The sequence below is a fragment of the Mobula hypostoma genome, chromosome 6 (genome assembly GCF_963921235.1).
Source record: "Mobula hypostoma chromosome 6, sMobHyp1.1, whole genome shotgun sequence".
In the NCBI taxonomy this organism is placed as follows: Eukaryota; Metazoa; Chordata; class Chondrichthyes; order Myliobatiformes; family Myliobatidae; genus Mobula; species Mobula hypostoma.
In genome coordinates this window covers 35,990,491-36,016,675 of record NC_086102.1, presented here as the reverse complement: position 1 = coordinate 36,016,675, position 26,185 = coordinate 35,990,491, and the positions used below count along the sequence as shown (strand labels likewise).

Below are 26,185 nucleotides of genomic sequence, written 5' to 3'. Positions count from 1 at the left end.
TTGAGTCTTATTTTTCACACTCAAGACTAAGCTGTGCCATGACTGTTGATGGAGCTACTTCTTCCCTCTGCAACTGTTTAACTGTCCACCACCATGCATTATCATCTGTGCAAGAGTTGCAACATTTATGAATCCAGTGGTTACAGGATATCTCTATTCAACAGAATAGTTCTCTTTTTTGCTGAATAGCTATTTTGCAACTTCGCTAGGTTTACAATTGTTTTCAGTCTACCTAATACTGTTCCTGGCACATCCTTTGGCAATCTTCACGGCACTATAATTGATTACCTAGCTGGATAGTAACTGACAGAGTGGGGAAACATGTGGAGCCTTTGGGTTATTGTGGTGAGAAAAAAAAAGTGAAAAATCTGCTAAAGGTCTTCAAGTGCCTGAGATGCCCAAATATGAGTTGCTAGATCTGCTCTGACTATATCTATTTAGATCTATAATACTGCCAAATAATAAGACGGAGGATGCTCTTAGAATGGACAGGATTTTAGCTCTCTATGTAATCTGCAATAATCTACCATGACAGTCATGACCAACTATGCTTGCATAAGGTAAACTGCCAAAGACAACTACGTTTATTCCTCATGCTGGTTGTGTCATAGACTATCTAAAACTACCATGTCCTTCAGGGCTTGGCCAAGTTACTCACTCAAAATATATACTGTATCTCTGCTAATTTGTGTATCTTCAGTTGGTAATTAGCAGGTCTCAGATCTAAATAGCAAATTCCTGAAACACTCAGTAGGTCAGGCAGCATTTGAAAGGGAAACGGATTTAACGTTTAAGGAGCAGGACCCTTTGTTAATTCTTTCGCCTTCCACAAACGCTGTCCCAGCATTTCCAGCATTTTCTATTTTTACTTCAGATTTTATCGTCTTCAGTTATCTTTTGATTTTCGATTGACATAGCACCTCATCCACATTTGAACATGTCACGAGACCAAAAGTGAGGTTGCGCCTTTCCTAACTGTAAACCTGTTGCTGGGACACAATACACCTAAGCGATGTGAAGGACTTACAGACATTTTCTTTGAGGTATAATTATGCAGGTACAACTACATCAAGAGTCTTTACTGGTTCTGTTCTCAATTTAAATATCAAACTCCAGATAATTGCAGATGATGTTGCAAGATTAACCTGTTTCTTGGGTGGGGATCATAATTGTAGTGGCATAATTGTTGTGTAATTTTGCTAAAGAATCTGAAATTTCCAAAAGAATAATTGCTGAATACTTGCTTCTGATCTTAAAAAAAGCTAAATATAAAAATGAACAAGAATGAATACTTTTCCAAAGGGATGAACACAAGAGTTCACACATATTAGGGAGGTGCTCTTTTCATTACACAAGCTTGGAACAGCCAGAGATTCCGAATAGGACATTTGCCTTGCATTGGTACAACCAACGATGCTTCTGCATATAATTTTTAGCCAGTTCTGCTTCTCAACTTTTGTTTTCTAAATCCCTTGTTTACACCACTTGAATAGTACAATGCTTACAACTGACATGGCAAAATTGACTCTTTATCAGGGACCTGTATTTCCAACCATAGCAGCCGACTTCATTAACTACAACACTGAAGCTCATCATCTGAGAAGGAACAGCAACTTTCGAAGCCAACAGGAATGCAGAATTAGAAGAAAAGAGAAGAAAATGGAAAGAGAGGCAGCAACAACCAAAGCCCGATATGCCATCTGGAACTACTTGTCCTGAATGCGGAAGAACTTCCAAAGCCAAGACTGGACTCAAAAGCCACTTGAGAGCTGTCACGAACCCCGTGACAGGAATTAAGAACCAGCAGAGATGGAAAACACTTTGGAGTCCAGTATCGCTATAAACTAATAATATTTATTAGTAACTACACAATACAGTAATATAAATGTAGATAAATCAAACAGGTTAGCAATGATTACGTAAAAGTAAGTGTGGAATATATAGGTATGAAAAACCAAGCTTCTTTAAGTCTAGGGGTAAAAAGATACAGTCTTACGATGATGGGTAAAGTTCAGTTCAGTTCGTGGTATTGAGTTGAGTAGTGATGGAGAGAGAGAGAGAGAGGGGGAGAGATTTGAGTCTTCAGGTGAGCTGATGCTGTTGATCTTCTCATCGTCCTTCGGAATCCTTTCAAAGTCACCAACAGTGACTTTAATAAAGGGGACCGGTTTTCTGTGGTGGAGCTATCCCCCAGGTGAAGGTGGACAGACAGACAACTCCCCACCAGTCAACCCCTTTTCCTCCTTCCACTGCAAGAGCGACTGGATCGATCTGCCTGATCGATCCTCCAAAACCCACTTTTCCTGCGGGCACAACAATGCTCATTCAGTGTCCAAACATGTGTCTGAGGTCTGTATCATCTGACCTCCTATTTATCTCACCGTACTGAGCATCAACTGTCATTCAAATAATCCCTCCTTCCTTTGTCTGTGAAGAAATGCAAGCAGGCAACAAGTCCTTGAAAGAAGTATCAACAACCTGCCTTCGGTCACCATACCAACTTTCGAGCTGCTCGGTGCTGTCTCCAAACCCAACTCAGTAGAAATCCAAAGTTACTTCCAGTGCCTTAAAGTGACAGTCCAACTGTTAATCTTCGTCTCTCTCTCTCTCTTTTACAAACAAGCCATCGGTGGTAAATAACTCTCTCTCTCTCTCTTTTCAAAAGCACAGTTAATAGAGGTACTTCAGGAACCCCTCACAGAGTCCATAAGTAGATCAACAGAACGAAGACCATCATCCTCGACCTCGAGGGATAGCCACGACGACGATGACGAAACTAAATTCAATTTTGCAAGCTACTACTGGAACACACACGGTTGATACATCTTCAAGAGGAATTCGCAAGTGACCACCTAGCACTTTTGTGAAGAAAATATTGGGAAAGAACATAAGAACTGACTCCACTGCCACTTGAGATGGATGCAATTAACCCTTTGTACATATTCATTTTTTTTACATTGGCATCTCAGCCCAGTTTTGCACTGACAAGCAAAATTTAATACAGGTTTCCCCTGCCATCTGAAGATACAGTGTTCCTATGAAACGGTTCGTAAGCTGGAATGTCATAAAGCGAAGAAGCAATTACCATTTATTTATATGGGAAAAATTTGTGAGCGTTCGCAAACCCAAAAATAACCTAACAAATCATGACAAATAACACATAAAACCTAAAATAACAGTAACATATAGTAAAAGCAGGAATGATGTGATAAATACACAGCCTATATAAAGTAGAAATACTTCTCTACAATCGTTGCCACACTGTCCTTCGTAGCGAAAATCTCAGGCAAGCGCTTTCAGCAGAAACACTTTCTCCAGTAATATTTAAACTATGAGGCTGCCAAATCATACCAAATAACAAATAAAAATACACAGCCTATATAAAGTAGAAATAATGTATGTACAGTGTAGTGTCACTTACTGGAATCGAGAAGTCAGCGCAGAGGACACTGAAGGTGGTGTGTTAGGCTGAGTCGTCGGAGGTTGGGGTGGTGCAGTGGCCCCCGCCCTCCAGGCCGCCGACTGATACCGATCCGCGAAGGATGCAGCGGTACAGCGGTGGCCAGGACGATCCCAGCACATCTTTAAGAAAAAAGCCGAAATAAACAAGCTAACTAAGTGTCGCCCGGCACGTAAATAATTAGCTTGTTTATTTCGGCTTTTTTCTTAAAGACGTGCTGGGTGCGTCCCGGCTACCGCAGCATTCTCCGCAGCTATGTACCAGTCTGCGGCCCGGGGGCTGGGGTGGTGGGACACTGGGGTGTCATCTCATTGATCAGGGCAGGCAGGTCACCTTCTTCTATGCCTGCCCGCCTCGATGTCGAAGGTCGAGGTTTGTTGTCTGCTGTGGCTGATGTGGAAGGCTTGCTTGACTGCTTAGCCTCGCGCATTTTTCTATCATACAGTTCTTTGTAAGCACTCAAACCATCTTGCAAAGTCGCCCTAAACCTACGTACCCTTTCAAAATTAAAGTCGTACTTTATCATCGCAGTGAAAATCTTACGTAGTTGCTTCACGTTCAGTTCCTGGACGACTTCACTTTCGATCTGTTTGCTACTGCATTCGGTTTCGATTGTTATCCTTTCCTCTTCCAACTGCATCAGGTCTTCATCTATCAGTTCTTGGTCACGGGATGCCAAAACCTCTTCAACATCATCTTCGTCAACTTCCACAAGCCAAACTCACTTTGTCCTTGTTTCGTTCACCACGATCAAAATGCTTAATTATGTCTAGTTTTACGTTAAGTGTAACACCCTTACGAGCCCTTTTAGGCTTTTCCGATACCGTAGAACTCATCTTGCAAACAGCTGCTCACAGGCACCTGCTTAAGCAATGCTGGTGAGAATGCAGTTCCGGGGGAGGAGCTTGGCTGCTCGGGGCGTGCGCTGCCTTTTATCGTAACAGTGAAAACACCTTCTGTTAGCGAAAACAGGTAACTAACGTAGGTCTTTCTTAACAGTGAGGTTTCGTAAAGCGAACGTTCGAAAAGCGGAGGACACCTGTAGTCAAAAATGCGATCATTATTTATATTCTCAGTTTAGACTAGACAACGGGGTGACCCGTTGGGGCACCCTTTGAGAGAAGGGTAGTGCAGTCTGATATGACCAGAATGAACAATAAATTTTCCTGAATGCTATTGGTATCGCTTTGCTTTGGAAACTGAAGTAGTAAACCTCAGTTTATTAAAGAAGAACGACGCGTAGCAAAGCAAATATAGCTCCTCCTAGTTTAATGAAGGACACTTTTGATGGCATCGTTTCTGGTTTATCTGCCATCCAGGACATCTCAAATGTCCTCTTTCTTTCAGGATCATGGTTTCCCTTCTGCTGTCATCAGTGATGCCCTCACCCGCATCTCCTCCATTTCCCGCACTTCGGCTCTCACCCCATCCTCCTGTCACCACAACAGGGACAAGAGTTCCCCTTGTCCTCATCTACCACTCCACCAGCTTCTGGATCCAGCACATTATCCTCCGCAATTTCTGACACCTTCAATAGCACCTCACCACTAAGCATATCTTTTCCTCTCCACCCCTCTCCACTTTCCGCAGGGATCGGTCCCTCCGTGACTCCCTGGTCCACACGTCCCTCCCCACGGATCTCCCACCCGGCACTTATCCCTGTAAGCGTAAGTGCTATATCTGTCCCTACACCTCCTCTCTTGCCACCATTCAGGGCCCCAAACAGTCCTTCCAGATGAGGCAACACTTCACTTGTGAGTCTGTTGGGGTCATCTATTGCATCCGGTGCTCCTGGTGCGGCCTCCTCTACACCGGTGAAACCCAACGCAGATTGGGGGGCTGCTTCGTCGAGCATCTCCGCTCTGTCCACGACAACAGTCAGGATCTCCCAGTTGCCACCCACTTCAACTACACTTCACATTCCCATTCAGATATGTCCATACATGGCCTCCTCTACTGCCAGGATGAGGCTAAACTCAGGTTGCAAGAGCAACGCCTCATATACAGTCTGGGTAGTCTCCAGCCCCTGGGCATGAACATTGAATTCTGCAACTTCCGGTAATTCCCTCCCCCTCCCTTCCCTCATTCCTGTTTCACTCTGCCCCCCCCCCAGCTGCCTATCACCTCCCTCATGGTTCCGCCTCCTTCTACTACCCAATGTACTTTCCCCTATTCCTTCTTCACCTTTCCTGCCTATCCCCTCCCCCACCCCTTGATCTTTCCCCTTACTGGTTTTTCACCTGGAACCTTCCAGCCTTCTCCTTCCCACCTTCCCCCCACCTTCTTTATAGGGCCTCTGCCTCCTCCCTCTTCAGCCCTGACGAAGGGTTCCGGCCCGAAACGTTGACTGATCATTTCCACGGATGCTGCCCGACCTGCTGAGTTCCTCCAGCGTGTTGTGAGTGTTGCTCTGCCACCCTTGTGCCTCTCGTTGTCATTCTGGAGATGTGCAGCCCATTCATCCCATCTCTTCATCTCTTCTGTTGTTTGTTGTTTGCATGCTTCTCTTCCTCTGTCTCTTCTTCTCTGATTTTTTTTGTCCTGACTCTTTGATTCTGGAGTCGTGCGGCCCTGGCCTCATCTGATTCTTGATCTCTCCCTCTCCTTGCCGTTTCCTGACGACGTTTGGCGTCATCTCTTGGCCATAATGTCCCCCTTCCCTTTCTACGCGGCATAATTAGGCTGACCATTTTTTTTTTACCCTAACGCTGGATAGAAGATACGAAGTGCTAACAGCAAAGGATGCTGATTATTCTTGATGATGTGGCTGGCGCTCTCCTAAATGGACGTGATATAGTCACCACTGTCCTTTGACTGCAGCAAAGGGTTTTATGAGTGTCTCGGAGTATGTCATTACAATAGGATTTAATTATCTCTTATTGATGGCTGGCAGTTAGATCTGTCCCAATCCTGCACATGCTGATAGTGATTAGCAGAATGTGACCCCATGAAATAGAGCTGCCCTGCCCTTTTGCTCCAGAAGGTGTCGCTTCTGAGGCTGGCCGTGCGCATGCGTCGGGCTGTCGCTTCCCGATTTCCATGATGGCCGATGGGTCTCGGTTCAAAGCAAGCCTGTTGATTTTTGGCGAATGAGCAATTTTATACGAATATATAACCTTGAACTTTGCCTGCATTCTGTAAGTTAGCACATTTTAATTCGAATTAGCCAAAAAAAGTGCTGCTGTAATGCACCGTTTCCGCTAATTGGAGGTGATAAACAGACAGACAGAGCCTAAGAGTTTTAGTAGTATATAGATATGCTACATTGGACAGTACATTGAATAAGTAGTGAGAAAAGTTTGAACCATCATTTTCTAATAACATTAGCAAACAGTGATACATACCTGGCATTGGCTATCCTTGTGATTGCTAAACAGAAATACTATTAGAGATTCCTGTTTGGTTAAAAGAAACTTGAAATCTTAACAAAATATCTAGAAATCTGGTAGAGATTTATTACCTCTCTTAGGATGATAAACTTCATTGCTTGCACCTGATGCTTGCTTTGTTCTAGAAAAGATATTTAGGAAGATTTTTATTTTCCAATTATCTCTGCAGAGACTAAACCTCTGAACTTCACATCTCTACTGTCGATTACTCAATGAATATAATTGTTGTAGCACCATAAGATATATGTACTGCTTCCTTCCAAGAGCCTAGATGCTTTATAAATCAAAGAATGCCATCGGTTTTTGTAAATTTCATGAAATATAGACAATGTCCACAAAGCCAGTACCTGTTGCTCACTAACAATTGCCTGGAGAAGGCGATGAGCCTACTTGAACAGCTGCAGTAGCTTTTTTATAAAATTGAGTGGCTTAATAGGAGGATAGAAGTTAAGTGTCAGCCTCATTACTGTGGGTTTGGATACACATCCGAGCCAAAGCAACAAAGATGGTAGATTTCATATCCTAAAGGAAATTAGCCCTGATTTTTATTTAAAAAGACAATCTAGTAGTTTTACAATCCTATTACTGATACTTGAATCCCATTCAAATTTAATTTACTGACAGTATTGAAACTGTTTGGCTGCTATCCTGGAACTAGAATTGTGCAGAGTATAGGCACAAACAGAATAAAAAATAATAAGGTCACTATAATTAAAACCCACAGTAAGAGATCATTTGATGAAAATACTCACTGCTTTTGCATGTTTGTTTAAGCATGTATTGAACATTCAAAGTAACTTGTTATCAAAGAACAGATATGTCACCATATACACCCTGAAATTCAAACCTCCACTACAACCACAGTCCTTTGAACACCCCCTCTTGCATGGCTGCTATTTATTTCTTGCAGATGCATTTCTTACCTCACATCATTTGAATTTTGTGCACTGGAATTAATCTGAAACAAATTTTACATTGTGATTAAACAGCGATGTAACATGGTTCAATTTCATCAATAAACAGTATTTCACATTGAGAGTGGTCACATCAAAAACCTTTTCAAAACTATTTTGCAAAACATAATGCATCATGTAGGCTTCCAGAACTAGCAAACAGATTGGGTGACTGTGCCTTTCCATGGATACACAGTACAAATAATGATTTTTTTAAGGAATAACATAAGAAACTGTTATATGCCATAGGGCACTTGAGTGTGCTTTGTCATTTAATTTCATGGCTGATCCCATGCCTTAATCTCTTTCCAGCCTGATCTTCATATGACTGGATTTCCTTTGTAACAGATTTCTACAGATGTGAACCTTGATTGAGTATTCACGGTCCTCTGACAGAGAATTTCAAAGGTTTACAACGGACTGCATAAAAACTGATATAGCTGACTATTGTACAGTAACATCTATTTTTTTTATTGTTCGAGAGGTATACTTGTTCTATTCTACTAAGTACATATTCAACCAAAGTACATAATCTCATATTTTTCAAGATTATACTCTGCCACTTTCCTGCCCATTTATTTCTTTATACAGACATATAAAGAAATACATTCACTTTCCCACATAAAATTAGGAACATTTTATTCTTCTCATCATTCTCACTAATATTAATTGTGAATAGACAAGCCACAGCGTGGTATACCTGTTGGTCCATCAACCAGATAATTACCCATTTATTCCTGCACTGCTTTCATATTAATTTTATGAATGCTTATTTTGTGTGGTACCTGATCAAATAAGATTTGAACAACACATATAAACTTAATTAATGAATATTTGAAAAAAAAAAGCTTTATAGTCCCAGATGATTATAGTCCCAGCATTACTGGACTTGCCAAGCACAATTTTCTACCTAATTATATTATTTCTTAAATATTATTTCTCTGTAACCTACATGATTGATGCAAGTCCTTTTGCTATTTTCCCTTCTCTTTTAGTTAAAAAGATACAAATGTTCTCATAGTTAAATCTAAGGAACTGTTCCAGAAACTAGGTGATTTCTGCAAGATCAAACTTGAGGTAAAATGTCTCTGCAGCCATCTCTTTTGGATTGCCCAATTTTAGCCTCTTTAATTTCTCCAAGATGATGAACCAACCTATCTTCCCACAGAGTAAAAGAAGAAAAGTCACAATTGTCTATTTTGTATAAATTTAAGAGTCAAAACATGAAAAAAATCATTTCTTGTCATCAGACAATTACTGTACCAATGGCTACAGTACAAAAGTTAATATACAAACTTGATTAATGAGTATTTTTAAAAAATTGAAAGAAAGGCTTGCTATATTTTTTATAAGAAAACTCTTTCATGTTGCAAAATCAAGAATTAAGGAGTTGTTGAGAGCTAGAGATGCTTTAGGAATAAAGTTTAGAACAATGATTTTTCCACATAAAGGGTAATAGAAAAAGGATTCTTATTTGCAAAGTCTGTGGCTGCTGTGACAGAATTACAAGAATTACACTGATTGACTTCTGATCATCAAGCTTATTCAATATAATCCAAACCTCCTGCAATTACATTCAAGTATTAGGAGTTTTTAAATTAAAATAATGATCTGATGACGACAAAAACTTAACCTGAATTTTCCAATTCTGACTGAAATAAATGCCCAAATATGCTAACGTCATTAAGTGCAACCTCATTTTAATTAGGTACAAATAGGTAAAGAGGGAAGCTGTTTCACTTCTTCTTGATAAATGAATCAGACCTTTTGTTAATGGTCTTCAGTCAACGCATACTCATGTTCAATTCAGTCAATGGTTGGTTAATGTGATCATGTTAAATGACCACATAAAATATATCATGACATATCAGTTAGGTTATCAGGTGAGCCTCAAATAGAGGCAGAGTAGCATAATAGGTTAGGATGGGGGGGTGAGAGCATGTACTTGACAGTTTAAAGCTTAGGCAGCTGAAATCCTGATTTACAATTATTGAGTAATTAAAATAGTTAAAAGCAGGTTAGAAAAGGAGAGATAACTTGATGAAATACAACCTCAGGAAAGATTGGAGTTAATACGAAACTAAACCATTATTCTATACTCGGAGTGGAGTTAATTCTATAAGAAATTACAATCAATGTGAAGAGCTAGAGGTATAATGTAAGTATATTATGAAACGGGTTAGGGTTAATTCCAAAAAGAACAGAGTATCAGTCTACTGGCAGAGTTATGCCAATGGATTCGAGCTCTGAGTCTGGATGAGCTATAGTTCACACCAAAAGTAGATGCCTTCTGTAAAAATTAATTTTAATGTGGGAAACATAAGAACAAGTAATAAAACTTCTGGAAATATCTATTTTATTACTAAGGATAAAATTCCTTCCTTTTATTTATATATAAAGAATCTACAACACAGAAATAAGCCACCCAGATCAACTTTTCTGTGCCTGTGTTAATGATCTACTGATGTTTGCTCACCCTCCAAATAATTAATTTCATCAATCCCCATAATCTTTCTTTCTCAAAGTTGAATCAAACTTCCACTCTATTTCAGTTGCTATGTATCAGACATTAACATTGTCACCTGTGTGTCTAGAAATTATTTCTAGATTTTGAGTTCTGGCTTGGTTCACGGTGAATTTATATTTGTGTTCCCTCGTCAATAAAATGATAGCTGAAAGTACTAAATAAGATTATTTCATGATCTTCACATTCATCTATAAGTCTTATGTACCATATACTTAAAAATGTACTTACAGAGGATTTTTCCAACTTTTTCTTTTCATCCATTCTAAGAATGGAGATCCTAAGAAATGTGATTAATTATTAGAAATCAACACAGCAATGATGAAAAACAGCCAATGGTTGAGAAATCAAACTATCACAAATATAAAGGCATTTTATTTCTTTTTAAACACAAGAGATCCAGCACATGCTGTAAATCCAGAGCAAAGCACACAAAATGCTATCGGAACTCCAGCAGGTCAAGCAGTATTTATGAAAATAAATAAACAGCTGCCATCTTGGCCCAAGACCCTTCACTAGGACTGAAACAATAGGGAAGACAACAGAATAAAAAGGCGGCTGAGGGGAAAGGGGACAAGCTAGAAGGTGATAGGTGAAGCCAGGTGGGTAGAAAAGGTGAAGCACTGGAGAAGAAAGAATCTGATAGGAGAGGAGAATGGATTATGGGGGGGAAGGGGAAGAAGGAGGGGCACCAGGACAAAGTGGTAGGCAGGTGAGGAGATGAGGTAAGAGGCCAGAATGGAGATCAGGAGGAGGAAGGGTGAGGGGAAAAGAAGAAAGATACTGGAAGGAGAAATCTATGTTCACGCCTTTAGTTTGGAGGCAATCTAGACAGAATATGAGGTGTTGTTCCTCCACCTTGAGAGTAGCCTCATCATGCCAGAAGAGGGGGTCTTTGGACTGACATGTTGGAATTGGAATGGGGATAGGAATTAAAAATTTGGCAGATGGAATGGAGGTGCTCAACAAAGCGGTCCTCCAATTTATATCGGATGTCACCAATATAGAGGACACTGTATCAGGAGCAGTGGATACAATAGACAACTCCAACATATTCACTGGTGAAGTGTTACCTCACCAAAAAGGACAGTTTGAAGGCATGAATGGAGGGGAAGGAGAAAGTGAATAGGAAGGTATAGCATTTCTGTCACCCGCAGGGATATGTGCCGGGGAGAGATTAGTGGGAAGGGACAAATGGACAAAGGGATCATGGAGGAAGGAATCCCTGCGGAAAACAGAGAGTACAGGAAGGGGAGGAGTAAAGATGTGCTTAGTAGTAGGTTCCCATTGAAGAAGTGGAAGTTGCGGAAAATGATGCGTTGGATTTAGAGGCAATTTTAACTAGATAGCTTTTCCTCAGTCCACAGCTAAAGCCAAGAAAATACTTCAGAAGGCGTAAATAATATCAACAGCTAATTTTAGATATATTCAAATTCCACAACATTTCCATTGTTATAAACACTAAATCTGAAGTATGAACTTAAGCTGTTCATGCAAAGATACCAATAAACATACAGTTCCTAGGTCACCGTGGATAGTTGTAGTAAAATGTGATGATTGGACAGAAACAGTCCGAAAGGCAGGCAGCACTTAAGAGAATACAAATACCTTGAGTAAATGAACCTCATCAGATCGAGTAAAATGTTGTTTGACAAAAATTTTAGCCTTTTAATTTGTGATTTGAAGCATTATGCAATGGGAAATATTCAGATAAGTCAGGAACTACAAATAAAATAGTCATATAGATTTATCTTTGCCAAAAGCAATTTTGACTTATATCCAGGTGCCATAATCACTAATTAAAATTGAAAAAGTTAATTGCTAAACAAAACCACAGCCAATCAAAAGTTGGTCTTACTATCCAGAGTGTTCTTTCTTTATGCTAATAAGACCCTTTTGGGGAAATGTTCATGGGAGGGGCACAGAGAGAAGAGTTTATTTATAGTGCCCATTAGTCAAATTGAATAGACAGATCTATTACCAAGGGCCTTTACTAGTAGTTTAAGATTTACAGTTTATTTATATAGACATTTCTACATCTCACTGGGGGTGGGGGGATGAGGTGAGGTGAGGTGAGGTGAGGTGAGGTGAGGTGGGGTGGGGTGAGGTGAGGTGGGGTGAGGTGAGGTAGGGTGAGGTGAGGTGAGGTGGGGTGGGGTGGGGTGAGGTGGGGTGGGGTGGGGTGGGGTGAGGTGGGGTGGGGTGGGGTGGGGTGAGGTGGGGTGAGGTGGGGTGGGGTGGGGTGAGGTGGGGTGGGGTGGGGTGGGGTGAGGTGGGGTGGGGTGGGGTGGGATGGGGTGAGGTGGGGTGGGATGGGGTGGGGTGGAGGGTGTTACCAGAAAACAGGGCATGTCATGATTTTTTGTAATGCAGATTTGCATCATCTGTACATGCATCAGGAAGTGAGTTGACATTTACTTACTGGTTTTCACATAGGTATGAATTTTGTAGGTGCAACTTTGCACTGACTTGGATGACTGTAATGTGGGGTTCACCTATAAATATAAAAAATGCATATTATATCATAGCAAAACATAACTGACTGAAGACAGCTATAGGTTTAAATGCAGGCAACAATATACACTTTCCATGAACATGATCATGAGAAATCAAATCCCTGAAAAGTAGTTTATATTGTATAAATAATCTACTCACACCTTTTGTGTGTAAAAATGCAACTCATCAAAAATGATTTGCATGACGGTTTCTACTCCAATTAAAAACAAAATGATTAAAATGTGATACCAGCTATATTTATTTTAGATCAGTTAGCCTGTGTTCCATTCTCACTTCTCTCACTCCACCCAGGGTCGCTGTTCCTTCATTCAATTTTTCTATCCTTCTCCTAAGCAGCCTCATCCCATTACCAAGAATTATAACCCCCCCCCCCCCGCCACCAGCTGGCTACATCTATCCATCACTCATATTCCTATCCTGTTCAAAATTCAAAGTAAACTTATTATCAAAGTACATATATGTCACCATATACAGCCCTTAGATTCCTTTTCTTGCAAGCAATCATGATAAATATAAGAAACACGACAGAATGAAAGACCACACCTAACATGGCAGACAACAACCAATGTAGGGAAAAATGTGCAAATGCAAAAAGAGAGAGAGAAAAAACAATTATTAATAAATAAGCAATAAATATCGAGAGCATGAGATGAGGAGTCCTTTAAAGTGGGTCTAGTTCAGTGATGGGGCGAGTGAAGTTGAGTGAATTCATCCCCTCTGGTTCAAGACCTTACGGTTGAGGGGTAATAACTGATCAGAATCGTGGTGGTGCAGATCCTGAGGCTCCTGTACCTACTTCCTGATGGCAGCATTGGGAAAAGAGTATGGCCCGGAGGGTGGGAGTCCTGATGATGGATACTGCTTCTCTGTGATTGCGCTCCGTGTGGATGAGCTCAATGGTGGGGAGGGCTTTACCTGTGACAGACTGAGCCAAATCCACTACTTTTTACAGGCTTTTCACCAAGGGCATTGGTATTTCCAAACCAGGTCATGATGCAAACAGTCAATGTACTCTCAACCACGCATCTGTAGATGTTCATCTAAGTTTGAGATGCCAAATCTTTGCAAACTTCTAAGAAAATAGAGGCGCTGCTGTGCTTTCTTCATAATGGCACTTACGGACTAGACCCACGACAGATCCCCTGAAATGAAAACACTGACGAATTTAAAGTTGCTGACCCTCTTCACCTCTGATCCCCCGATGAAGACTGGCACATAGACCTCCGGTTTTCTTCTCCTGAAGTAAAAATCATCGCCTTGGTCTTGTTGACATTGAATGAGAGGTTGTTGTTGTGGCACCACTCAGCCAGATTTTCAGCCTCCTTCTTATAAGCTGATTTATCACCACCTTTGATTCAGCCAACATCAGTGGTGTCATTCAGAAAACTTAAATATGGCACTGGAGCTGTGCTTAGCCTCACAGTCATAAGTATAAAGCCAGTAGAGCAGGGGGGTAAAGCACACAGCCTTGTGGTGTACCTGTGCTGATGGTGAATGTGGAGGAGATGTTTCCAATCTGAACTGACTGGAGTCTGCAAGTGAGGAAATCGAGGATTCAGTTGCACAAGAAGGTATTGAGGCCTAAGACTTGATCCTTATTGATTAGTTTTGAAGCGATGATAGTATTGAATGCCTAGCTGTAGTCAATGAAGAGCATCTTCACTGTCCAGATGTTCCAGGATTAAGTGAAGAACCAATGAAATAGCATCCACTGTCAACCTGTTGTGACGGTAGGAAAATCAGAGTGGATCCACCTCACTTCTCAGGCAGGAGTTGATATGTTTCATCGCCAAACTTTCGAAGCATTTCATTATAGTGGATGTAAGTGCCTCTGGAAGATAGCCAATGAGGCAATTTACCACGTTCTTCTCAGACACTAGTTTGAAGCCTGCTTGAAGCAGAGGGGCACCTTTGACTGCCAAAGCGAGAGGTTAAAGATATTGGTCAACACTATTGCCATTAGATTCACACAGGTCTTTAGTACTTGGTCAGGTTTTTCCAATGGGCCAGATGCTTTCTGTGAATTCACCCTCCATCAGGATGCTTTCTGTTGGTTCACCCTCCATTAGGATGCTTTCATATTATTAGTTTTTTGTATATAAATGATTGGAAGTGACGCAAGAAGAAGAGAGAATTCTACGAAGAAGGAGGAAGCAATCCACCATCTTAAAATATAATACTTCTCCAGTAACATTTTGAGAAAAAGGAAAACAAACACTAAAACTGTAACTAAATAGCTCTCGAGGAAAAAAATATTAAAAGTGAGATATACAAAATCACTAACAAAAAAGCGTACTATCAATTAAGAATGTAAAATGTATCTACACTACGAGATCAAGGCAAAAACCCTCAGAATATAAAATTCTAATTCTATAAACTAAATATTAACTTTTTTTTAAAAAAAGGAAATGAAAAACAGATCAAAGAAAAGAAAAAACAGTGCATTAATTAGTCTTCAGCAGAGGAAGACAAATTGTCGAGAAAAATTTGAGCTTCAGTCGGAGTTTTAAACAAACGACGAGAGTTGTCAGTAACGCTATTTTATAACTCTGACGATAAAATTCTGACATCTGTGGTTTAAAAGCCATCCGTTCTTTCAATACTTCTTGGCTGAAATCCTCAACAAGGTGTATATATTTCAATGCTAGGAGTATTGCGGGGAAGGCGGATGAGTTGAGGGCGTGGATCGACACGTGGAATTATGATGTTGTAGCAATTAGTGAAACTTGGCTACAGGAGGGGCAGGACTGGCAGCTTAATATTCCAGGGTTCCGATGTTTCAGATGGGATCGAGGCAGAGGAATGAAAGGTGGGGGAGTAGCTTGTTAGGGAAAATATTACTGCAGTGCTCAGGCAGGACAGATTAGAGGGCTTGTCTACTGAGTCCTTATGGGTGGAGCTGAGAAACAGGAAAGGTATGGCCACATTAGTGGGATTGTATTACAGACCACCCAATAGTCAACGAGACTTGGAAGAGCAAATCTGCAGAGAGATAACAGGCAACTGCAGGAAACATAAAGCTGTGGTGGTAGGGGATTTTAATTTTCCATACATTGATTGGGACTCCCATACTGTTAGGGGTCTAGATGGTTTAGAGTTTGTAAAATGTGTTCAGGAAAGTTTTCTAAATCAATATATAGAGGGACCAACTAGAGGGGATGCAATATTGGATCTCCTGTTAGGTAACGAATTAGGGCAAGTGACAGAAGTCTGTGTAGGGGAGCACTTTGGTTCCAGTGATCATAACACCATTAGTTTCAATTTGATCATGGACAAGGATAGATCTGGTCCTAGGGTTGAGGTTCTGAACTAGAAGGCGGCCAAATTTGAAGAAATGAGAAAGGATCTAAAAAGCGTGGATTGGGACAGGTTGTTCTCCGGCAAAGATGTGATTGGTAGGTGGGAAGCCTTCAATGGGGAAATTTTGAGAGTGCAGAGTTTGTATGTTCCTGTCAGGATTAAAGGCAAATTGAATAGGAATAAGGAACCTTGGTTCTCAAGGGATATTGCAACTCTGATAAAGAAGAAGAGGGAGTTGTATAGGAAACAGGGGATAAATCAGGTGCTTGAGGAGTATAAGAAGTGCAAGAAAATACTTAAGAAAGAAATCAGGAGGGCTAAAAGAAGACATGAGGTTGCCTTGGCAGTCAAAGTGAAGGATAATCCAAAGAGCTTTTACAAGTATATTAAGAGCAAAAGGATTGTAAGGGATAAAATTGGTCCTCTTGAAGATCAGAGTGGTCGGTTTTGTGCGGAACCAAAGGAAATGGGGGAGATCTTAAATAGGTTTTTTGCGTCTGTATTTACTAAGGAAGCTGGCATGAAATCTATGGAATTGAGGGAATCAAGTAGTGAGACCATGGAAACTGTACAGATTGAAAAGGAGGAGGTGCTTGCTGTCTTGAGGAAAATTAAAGTGGATAAATCCCCGGGACCTGACAGAGTGTTCCCTCGGACCTTGAAGGAGACTGGTGTTGAAATTGCGGGGGCCCTGGCAGAAATATTTAAAATGTCGCTGTCTACGGGTGAAGTGCTGGAAGATTGGGGAGTGGCTCATGTTGTTCCGTTGTTTAAAAAAGGATCGAAAAGTAATCCAGGAAATTATAGGCCGGTGAGTTTAACGTCAGTAGTAGGTAAGCTATTGGAGGGAGTACTAAGAGACAGAATCTACAAGCATTTGGATAGGCAGGGGCTTATTAGGGAGAGTCAACATGGCTTTGTGCGTGGTAGGTCATGCTTGACCAATCTGTTGGAGTTTTTCGAGGAGGTTACCAGGAAAGTGGATGAAGGGTGAGGCAGTGGATATTGTCTACATGGACTTCAGTAAGGCCTTTGACAAGGTCCCGCATGGGAGGTTAGTTAGGAAAATTCAGTCGCTAGGTATACATGGAGAGGTGGTAAATTGGATTAGACATTGGCTCGATGGAAGAAGCCAGAGAGTGGTGGTAGAGAATTGCTTCTCTGAGTGGAGGCCTGTGACTAGTGGTGTGCCACAGGGATCAGTGCTGGGTCCATTGTTATTTGTCATCTATATCAATGATCTGGATGATAATGTGGTAAATTGGATCAGCAAGTTTGCTGATGATACAAAGATTGGAGGTGTAGTAGATAGTGAGGAAGGTTTTCAGAGCCTGCAGAGGGACTTGGACCAGCTGGAAAGATGGGCTGAAAAATGGCAGATGGAGTTTAATACTGACAAGTGTGAGGTATTGCACGTTGGAAGGACAAACCAACGTAGAACATACAGGGTTAATGGTAAGGCACTGAGGAGTGCAGTGGAACAAAGGGATCTGGGAATACAGATACAAAATTCCCTAAAAGTGTCGTCACAGGTAGGTAGGGTCGTAAAGAGAGCTTTTGGTACATTGGCCTTTATTAATCGAAGTATTGAGTATAAGAGCTGGAATGTTATGATGAGGTTGTATAAGGCATTGGTGAGGCCGAATCTGGAGTATTGTGTTCAGTTTTGGTCATCAAATTACAGGAAGGATATAAATAAGGTTGAAAGAGTGCAGAGAAGGTTTACAACGATGTTGCCGGGACTTGAGAAACTCAGTTACAGAGAAAGGTTGAATAGGTTAGGACTTTATTCCCTGGAGCGTAGAAGAATGAGGGGAGATTTGATAGAGGTATATAAAATTATGATGGGTATAGATAGAGTGAATGCAAGCAGGCTTTTTCCACTGAGGCAAGGGGAGAAAAAAACCAGAGGACATGGGTTAAGGGTGAGGGGGGAAAAGTTTAAAGGGAACATTAGGGGGGGGCTTCTTCACACACAGAGTGGTGGGAGTATGGAATGAGCTGCCAGACGAGGTGGTAAATGCGGGTTCTTTTTTAACATTTAAAAATAAATTGGACAGATACATGGATGGGAGGTGTATGGAGGGATATGGTCCGTGTGCAGGTCAGTGGGACTAGGCAGAAAATGGTTCAGCACAGCCAAGAAGGGCCAAAAGGCCTGTTTCTGTGCTGTAGTTTCTATGGTTCTATGGTTCTAATTCGAAATTTAAAACTTTGAAACTCAAACATATCTTTCTGCCGAGCAGCTCGAATCACTTGTTCCTTAACATGAACATACTGAAACCGAATGATGACTGGCCTCGGTCTGGCTTGTTTCGCCAGTTTAAAACGTAAAGAACGGTGTGCACAGTCTAACAGTGGGGGTTCCTCCAATATATCTGAACCAAAAACATCCACTAACAATTTAGAAAAGTATTCAGTAGGATCTCCTGTCTCAACATCCTCAGGAAAACCAATTATTCGCAGATTCTGTCGTCGAGAGCAATTTTCAAGATCAATAGTCTTGGCTTTATAACGCTCCAACTGCTGAGTTACCGAAGTTAAACTTTTTTCAAGAGCTTCAATTTTTCAATCCCTTTTGCGGCCATCTTCGTCTAGTTCTGAGATTCTAACTTGTTGTTGATCGATTTCACATCTGAACGATTTAGTACCATCTTGAGTCATCTTCACCACTCCTTCAATTATGGTGAGTCTTTGATTAATTGTATCCTCTAGAAGTTTCTTCATTGCTTCAACAGTTCGTGGAGCCTCCTTCGATGCTTCAGGATCACCATCTTTTTTTCCATTCCTGCCGGAGCCCTTCCCGTTTTTAACTTCTCATCCTCTGGTATACATTTTCAGTAAGTAAAAGTTCAAAGATGTATTTGTAGTATAAATCGTTTAGTGTAGGTATAGGTAAAGTAGATAACAGTGGTTACATGTAGAAAAGATAAAGGGAATGGAGCAATGCCAAAGTACAGCTCACTCCATGAGCACCCCCCAGAAGACAAACATCACAGCGATTTTGTCAAGATGCCTCCATGTTTTGATTATCAAAGCAAGCATAAAAGGTACTGAGCCAATCTGGGAGTGAAACCTTGTTGTTACCTATGTCACCTGTTTTCGTTTTATAGTAGGTGATAGAATACAACCCCTGCCACAGGTCAAAATCAGAATCAAATCAAGTTTAATTATCATTCAAACCATACATAGATACAGCTGAATGAAACAGTGTTCCTCTGTGGCCAAGGTGCAAAACATTCAAAATAGGAAGCAAATTTCAAAATAATGAATAACATTCAAAAACAGTGAGTAACATAATTCAAAATAATGAGCAAAGAAACATATTCACTTGAAAAAAAACATATATATATCTAAGAACCTGAGCAACAATGTTCGACAATCGATGGTACAATCCCCTGGCAGTGTACAGACACACACAATCCAGTCTATCATTGCACTGCTTGAACACGGAAGGGCAGCAGCAACAGGAGAGGCCAGGCTCCAGCCCAGCGTGGACAGTACACTTCCACGTCTCTCACCTGGTCTGCAACAGGTGGTAAGCCCAAGACTTGAGGCCTAGTTCATGCTACAACTGAGGCTACACAGCTCTCATGACAACTTTCTCAACACCAGATAAGGGTAAAGGACTGCAGCAACTTACATTATCACCATCTAACAGAGTCTTGTAATTGTAATTGAAATGCCCAAGACAATCTCCCACAGTTATACTGCACCAACTCTGATGCTTCCAAGTAGCAGGCCCCAACACGATCTGCAGCCAGGTCAGCTCCTCCGACATCCCGACTGTCTTCTTTCCTGATATCCCGACTGTATCCTTCTTCAACATCACAGCCGGCCCTTTCCGACACCCTGGCTGGCTCCTTCACCAACATCTCAGCCAGCTATGCCCCAACACCAGTCCAGCTTTTCTGATCCACGAACAGCTCACTAATGGAGTAGCCCTGCAGTACCTGATGTTCTTGGAGTAGAATTGTCTTCAGATTGTAAAAAACAAATTTTACAAAGAGAAAAGCACTCTTGGTTGGCCCCTGTGAGGCTGCTGCATTCACATGCGCCGCCATTTACCAGAAGCGTTGTATTGAGCATTCCTTCAGTGATTCAAGTTTGGTCCAGAACTGCCACCTCACATGTGCGTATTTTTTTTTAACTGCGAACTATCTCTCAGATGCTGCAAGCAACAGACGATTTTGAAAATCCTGGGAGTTTACCAACGGTGAGGGAATGGTGGAAGTCGGAACACTTGGCACAAATGGCGATGGACATGGACCCACGTTTAGAACGGAGTCAGCATTTCAGTTGTTCCCTGCCGTCAACCCTTCTTCCCTACAAGCAAATTTAAAACAAAATGCTGCCAAGCAAACAACCCTCACCACTTTATTCAAATCAGTAACACCGTCTGCTTCCAGCAGTTCTAAGAGTTCTGTGAGTCTTCCTTCACCCCTTGCTGCGCTTGATATGATCCTGACGACCACAACCATCCACCTTATCTATGTAAAGCTGCCCGACACCACAACAACCACTTATCTCCCAGAGCGAACACACCTGCCACTGTTGGGGAGTACTGTACACCCTGGGATGTTAACTTTCTATGATTTATTACATTGAATATGACCTTAAATTGATGAAATATAATACAAATGTTGTCTTGTAGTACTGCTTTTGTGTCGTATTGGTATGAAAATGTGAATAAATAACAGATAAAACATATTTAGGAAGCCCTCTGGAACGCATCCCTATTTTCTCCGTTTAAATAATTATTCACATTATGTGTTAACTTCAAGGAACATATCCCCCGCATATTAAGAGGATAGGGTGTACTCCAAATTAAGCCTCACTAATATCCTATACAACTTCAACATAACATCCCATCTCCTATATTCAATACTTAGGTTTATGAAGGCCAATGTGCCAAAAGCTTTCTTTACAACCCAATCTACCTGTGATGCCACTTTCAATGAATTATGGACTTGTATTCCCAGATTCCTTTGTTCTATCACACCCCTCAGTGCGCGACCATTCACTGTGCAAGTTCCTACTCTGATTGGTCCTACCAAAGTGCAACACATGACCTACCACACCCGAAGCCATGCTGACTATCCTTAAATAATCCATGTCTATCCAAATACTTATATATCCAGTCCCTTAAAATACCTTCCAATGACTTACCCACAAGTAATGTCAGATTTATCTGCCTATAATTTCCTGGTTTCCATTTCAGAGCCTTTTTTAAGTAGTGGAACATCAGCTGTCCTCCAGTCTTCTGGTGCCTCTCATCACTAAGGATGTATTAACTATATCTGTTAGGACACCGTCAATTTCTGCACTTGCCTCCCGTAAGGTCCAAGGGCACAACTTGTCAGACTGTGGGGATTTATCCACCCTGATTTGCCTCAGGGTGGCAAACATCTCCTCTGTAATCTGTAAATCTGTACAGGGTCCATGAAGTTAATGCCACTTTGCCTCACTTCGATAGACTCTGTATTTGTCTCTGTGTCCCGAGTAAATACAGTTGAAAATAAGATCTCTTCATCTGTTTTGGCTCCACACATGGATTGCCATTCTGGTCTTCCAGAGGACTAATTTTGGCCCCTGAAATCCTTTTCTCTTAACATATCTGTACAATCCATAAGGATTCTCCTTCACCTAGTCTGCTACAGCAACTTCATGCCTTCATTTAGCCTTCCTGATTTCTTTCTTGAGTGTTCCCTTGCATTTCTTGTACTCTGAAAACACCTCATTTGTTCCTACTTGCTTAAACCTGCTATGTGCCTCCTTTTTTCTCTTAACCAGGGCCTCAATATATTTTGAAAACCAAGGTTCCCTACATTTGTTATCTTTACCTATTATTCTGACAGGCTTTGTACTCTCAAAATTTCATTTTTGAAGGCTTCCCACTTCCAAGTACACCTTTGCCAGAAAACAGCTTGTCCCAATCACATTTGCCACATCATTTCTGATACCATCAAAATGGGCCTTTCTCCAATTTAGAATCTCAATCCATGGGCCAGACCTATCTTTTTGCATAGCTACTTTGAAACTAATGACATTGTGGTCATTGGATGTAAAATGTTCCCCTACACAAACTTCTGTCACCTGCCCTGTCTCATTCCCTAATAGCAGATCCAGTATGGCATGCTCTCTCATTGGGACTGATGAAAGAAACTTTCCAGAACACATTTGACAAACTCTGTCCTATCTAGTCCTTTTACAGTATGGGATTCCCAGTCAATATGTGGAAAGTTAAAATCGCCTACTACAACCTTAGGTTTCTAGCAACAGTCTGCGATCTCTTTACAAATTTGTTCCCCTAAATCCCAAGGACTGTTGAGTGGTCTGTAATACAGCCCCATTAAAGTGGTCATAGCTTGTTTTTATTTTGCAGTTCCATCCATTTCACTAGTTGAGTTCTTCAGTCTGTCCTGACAGAGCACTGCTGTGACATTTTACCCTAATAACGCTACTCCTCCCACTCAGTCACATCGAAAACAGAACCACAGAATACTGAGCTGCCAGTCCTACCCCTCCTGCAATCAAGTCTCACTAATGGCTACAATATCATAATTCCAGGTGTTGATTCATGCCCTAAGCTCATCCGCCCTTCCTATGATACTTCTTGCATTGAGATATACGGAGCTCAGGATACCAGTCGCACCAGGCTCAACCTTTTGATTCCTAACTTTGTCTAAGGTCAAATTGTTGTGGCACTCTGGTTCCCATCACCCTGCAACTCTAGCTTAAACCCTATAGTAGGGGTCGCCAACCTGTCGATTGCAATCGACCGGTCGATCTTTGAGACTTTCCCAGTAGATCCCGACAAAAATCAAAAATAAATATACAAGTACTGTTGTAAAGTGAGCATTATAAAAATAAGTAATATTAATTAGGATAATGGTAATACAGCAATACTTTTGCTACAAAGCTGTTTGTAAAGAGAGATCGTTTCCAGGTTGTGGGGTTTTAGTTCCGTTCTTTCTGCCCAGTGCGCATGTGTGTAACATCCCCGCCATGAACTGCGTTTTCCGCGTAGCTTGTGCTGCATCAAAGTGACCAATTAAACCAGATACACAGCGGTCCCCAACCACCGGGCTGCGAAGAATGCAGCGGTACAGCAGTAGTAGGAACGCACCCAGCACATCTTTAAGAAAAAAGCTGAAATAAACAAACTAATTAATTAGGTGCCGCCTGGCACGTAAATGTCGGCCCAGATCAGAGGCGATTGCCGATTGCTTCGCCTCTGATCTGGGCCGACATTTATGTGCCAGGTGGCACCTAATTAATTAGCTTGTTTATTTCAGCTTTTTTTCTTAAAGATGTGCTGGGTGCATTCTGGCCACCGCTGCACCGCTGCATTCTTCGCGGCCCGGATGTTGGGGACCTCTGGATAAGAGTACAGACTGTCGCAAACATCAACATACGGCACTCACTCGTGATATGCTGAAGCATGGCGGAAGCTCCAGGTACAAATTCCATCCAGAATGGGAAGAGGAATTTCTATTTACCTTGATGAAAGACAAGTGTGTATGTATGTTGTGCCACCAAACACCCGCACTGACTAAAAGAGGTAATCTGGAGTGGCACCACAACACCAACCACCAGAAATTTAAAGACACCTACCCCACCCCACCAAAAGAGCACAATTCATGCCAGGAAAGTTGAGGAGCTGAAATCAGGGTTGAAGGCCCAACAATCGTTTTTCACAAAACATGCTGCTCAAAATAAGGCTGCTATTGAAGCATCATTTCGAGTAAGTCATCTTTTGGCTAAACACAAAAAGCCTTTTACAGATGGCGATTTATTCAGGGAAGCAATGGCCATTACTGCAGAGACTGTTTTAATGACTTTAAAAACAAAAACGACATCACAACCACAATACATAATATACCGCTTGGCCCTGCAACAGTGACAAGGAGAGTAGAGTCACTGTCAGAGGACGTGGATATTTTTCACTACAATTTGATGAATCCCTGGATGTAATGCAAACAGCTCAGCTTGTTGTATTTGTCAGAATGGCTTTCCAGGATTTTACAACAAAGGAGGACTTCCTCACTCTTTTGCAATTAAAGGAGAGAACAAGAGGTGAGGATATTTACAATGAGTTTTAAAAAGACGTCTGTGAAAATGACAACCTCATTCATAAACTGGTGGCAATTACTACTGATGGGGCCCCAGCAATGCGCAGTGTGCACATTGGTTTTATAGCACTAAAAGTCAGTGCCTACTTCGGGTCAACTTATCTAAGTGAAATTGCATTTTCACAGATGAAAAATTATTAAATCTAAGTACAGGAGCTGTCTTACTGCCAGACACCTCACAGACTGTCTCAGACTGGCTGTCAGTAGTTATGAGCCAAATTTCAGGGAACCAGCAATAAGTATTCAGCCCCAGTCATCACACTGAGTGCAACAGTCAACTTTTATCATTCATTTTTCGTGGTGAAATAAAATTAAATAATGAAACTTAGAATTAAAGGTGTGAAGTATTGTAATATTCTTAAAGAAAGATATGCTAGTTACAGAGTTTACTTGTTTGAATTAATTTGAAAGTTTGACAAAAGTATTTTGTGTAATTCAAATACAATTAGCCCAAATAAAAGGCCTCAAATTGGCAGTACAATCTGAGCTGTTTTTTCTCTGAACGATTTAGTAGGTAGATCTCGCCTTTCACTAAGGTCGAGGTAGGGGATTTGGGCTTAAAAAGGTTGGTGACCACTACCCTACAGTGTTGGATCAATAAACCTTCCCGCTAGGAAATTGGTCCCCATCCAGTTCATTTTTTGGAGAGAGAAAATCAGTTGCTATTTCATGCCAGTGACCCTTCATCTCAGGTCTGGAGAGTTGATGCTCGGTAATATCATGCGTTAATGTGGACGCTGTATTTTGAAAGATTTTGCTGCCTGATAGACAACAGATGAATGAGAAATTAAAAAAAACGACTTTCTGCATCACAGAAAGTCACCACTGGCAAAGATACCGAGGCAGAAAGCAAAACTGTTGTTGTTAATTTCATGACCAGAACCAGTACAACAGGGAAGTAACTAAATCTGGGGTTACAGAACTTTTATAATTCGGGTCACAGGAAGTTTACTACTCGATTTACCGTGTACGCCATAAAGGTGAAATTTAAAACTCTTTAAAAATTAGCTCCAATTAGTGGATTAGACAGAATTTTATCAAGGAAACCTTAGGAAGAGGATTCTTGCAGAAAGTAAAAGGTAACTTCAGTGTAGGGCTGAAGCTGCAGTGATGTTCCAGCTCGGCCCCGACTCTCAAACTGCTTCTCAGCTCCTTACTTAGCCGATAACAAACTTCACAACCAGAAGAGGGAAGCAAAATGCGGCACGTTTACCCGAGACGGCCTTTATCTACAAAACCCACATTTATTCACCACTCACTGCGCGTTTTCCCGGAGAGACGACAATTCCCGAGCTAACGCCAAAGAACAAGCCGATCTAGCGGGTCAGGTCAGAGCCGACAACGCCCTCCGCAGCGCCATCACACGGCGCCCATCGCCAACTACAGGCAGCCCGGAGTTCGCCATCGGAAACCCCAAGGGTGAGAGTTTTTCGCGGTCCATTTGAGTGGCAATGGCGCTGTTGTGGGGAAGGGCCATGAGATGTCGGTGGGCGACCCACTGAATACTGAAATTCAGAGGTGTTGGCCATCTTGAATATGATTTCCCACTCTCTCTGTGGGGATGCTGTTAAATTCTACACATTGAATATAAGATCATCGCAGCTTTTCCCCCAAAATATAAGTGTGTGTATTTAATATATCAGTAATATTGTTCCAAGGTTGTCAAGCCGAGGAGTGGTAGTTCCCACTACCTAAAAGTGCTTCTCATGGCATGCAACTCAAATAGCCTCTGACAACCAAGTCCAACTCCTGGCCTTCTCGTGTGGCTTAGCCTCTAAGCCCGGTGGATCTGTTTCTACTGACAGGAGAAGGGGCGAAGTCAGGTCCTGGCGCCTTAAAACCAGTGCTTCAGGTAGATGGAGCTTGGCAGCCTGGGATGGCAGTCCATCTAAGAGAGGGAAACTCTG

General features: G+C 41.5%; 1 protein-coding gene across 2 annotated transcripts in view; it reads right to left on the bottom strand.

Annotated features, from left to right (window-relative positions):
• LOC134347934 (uncharacterized) overlaps positions 1 to 25,599 on the bottom strand; it is a 105,977-nt gene extending 80,378 nt beyond the window's left edge. Inside the window, exons 1-5 of one of the 2 annotated variants that reach the window (XM_063050582.1) lie at positions 25,538 to 25,599; positions 12,749 to 12,821; positions 10,558 to 10,606; positions 7,773 to 7,807; positions 6,921 to 6,970 (exon numbers count right to left, since the gene is read on the bottom strand). In XM_063050582.1, the coding sequence (XP_062906652.1) occupies positions 6,921 to 6,970; positions 7,773 to 7,807; positions 10,558 to 10,590 (118 nt within the window). In that variant the 5' untranslated portion in view covers positions 10,591 to 10,606; positions 12,749 to 12,821; positions 25,538 to 25,599. Of the gene's footprint in view, positions 1 to 6,920; positions 6,971 to 7,772; positions 7,808 to 10,557; positions 10,607 to 12,748; positions 12,822 to 25,520 lie in introns of both variants that reach the window. The other variant, XM_063050583.1, reaches the window with a different exon arrangement.
• Positions 25,600 to 26,185: the final 586 nt, after the last annotated feature.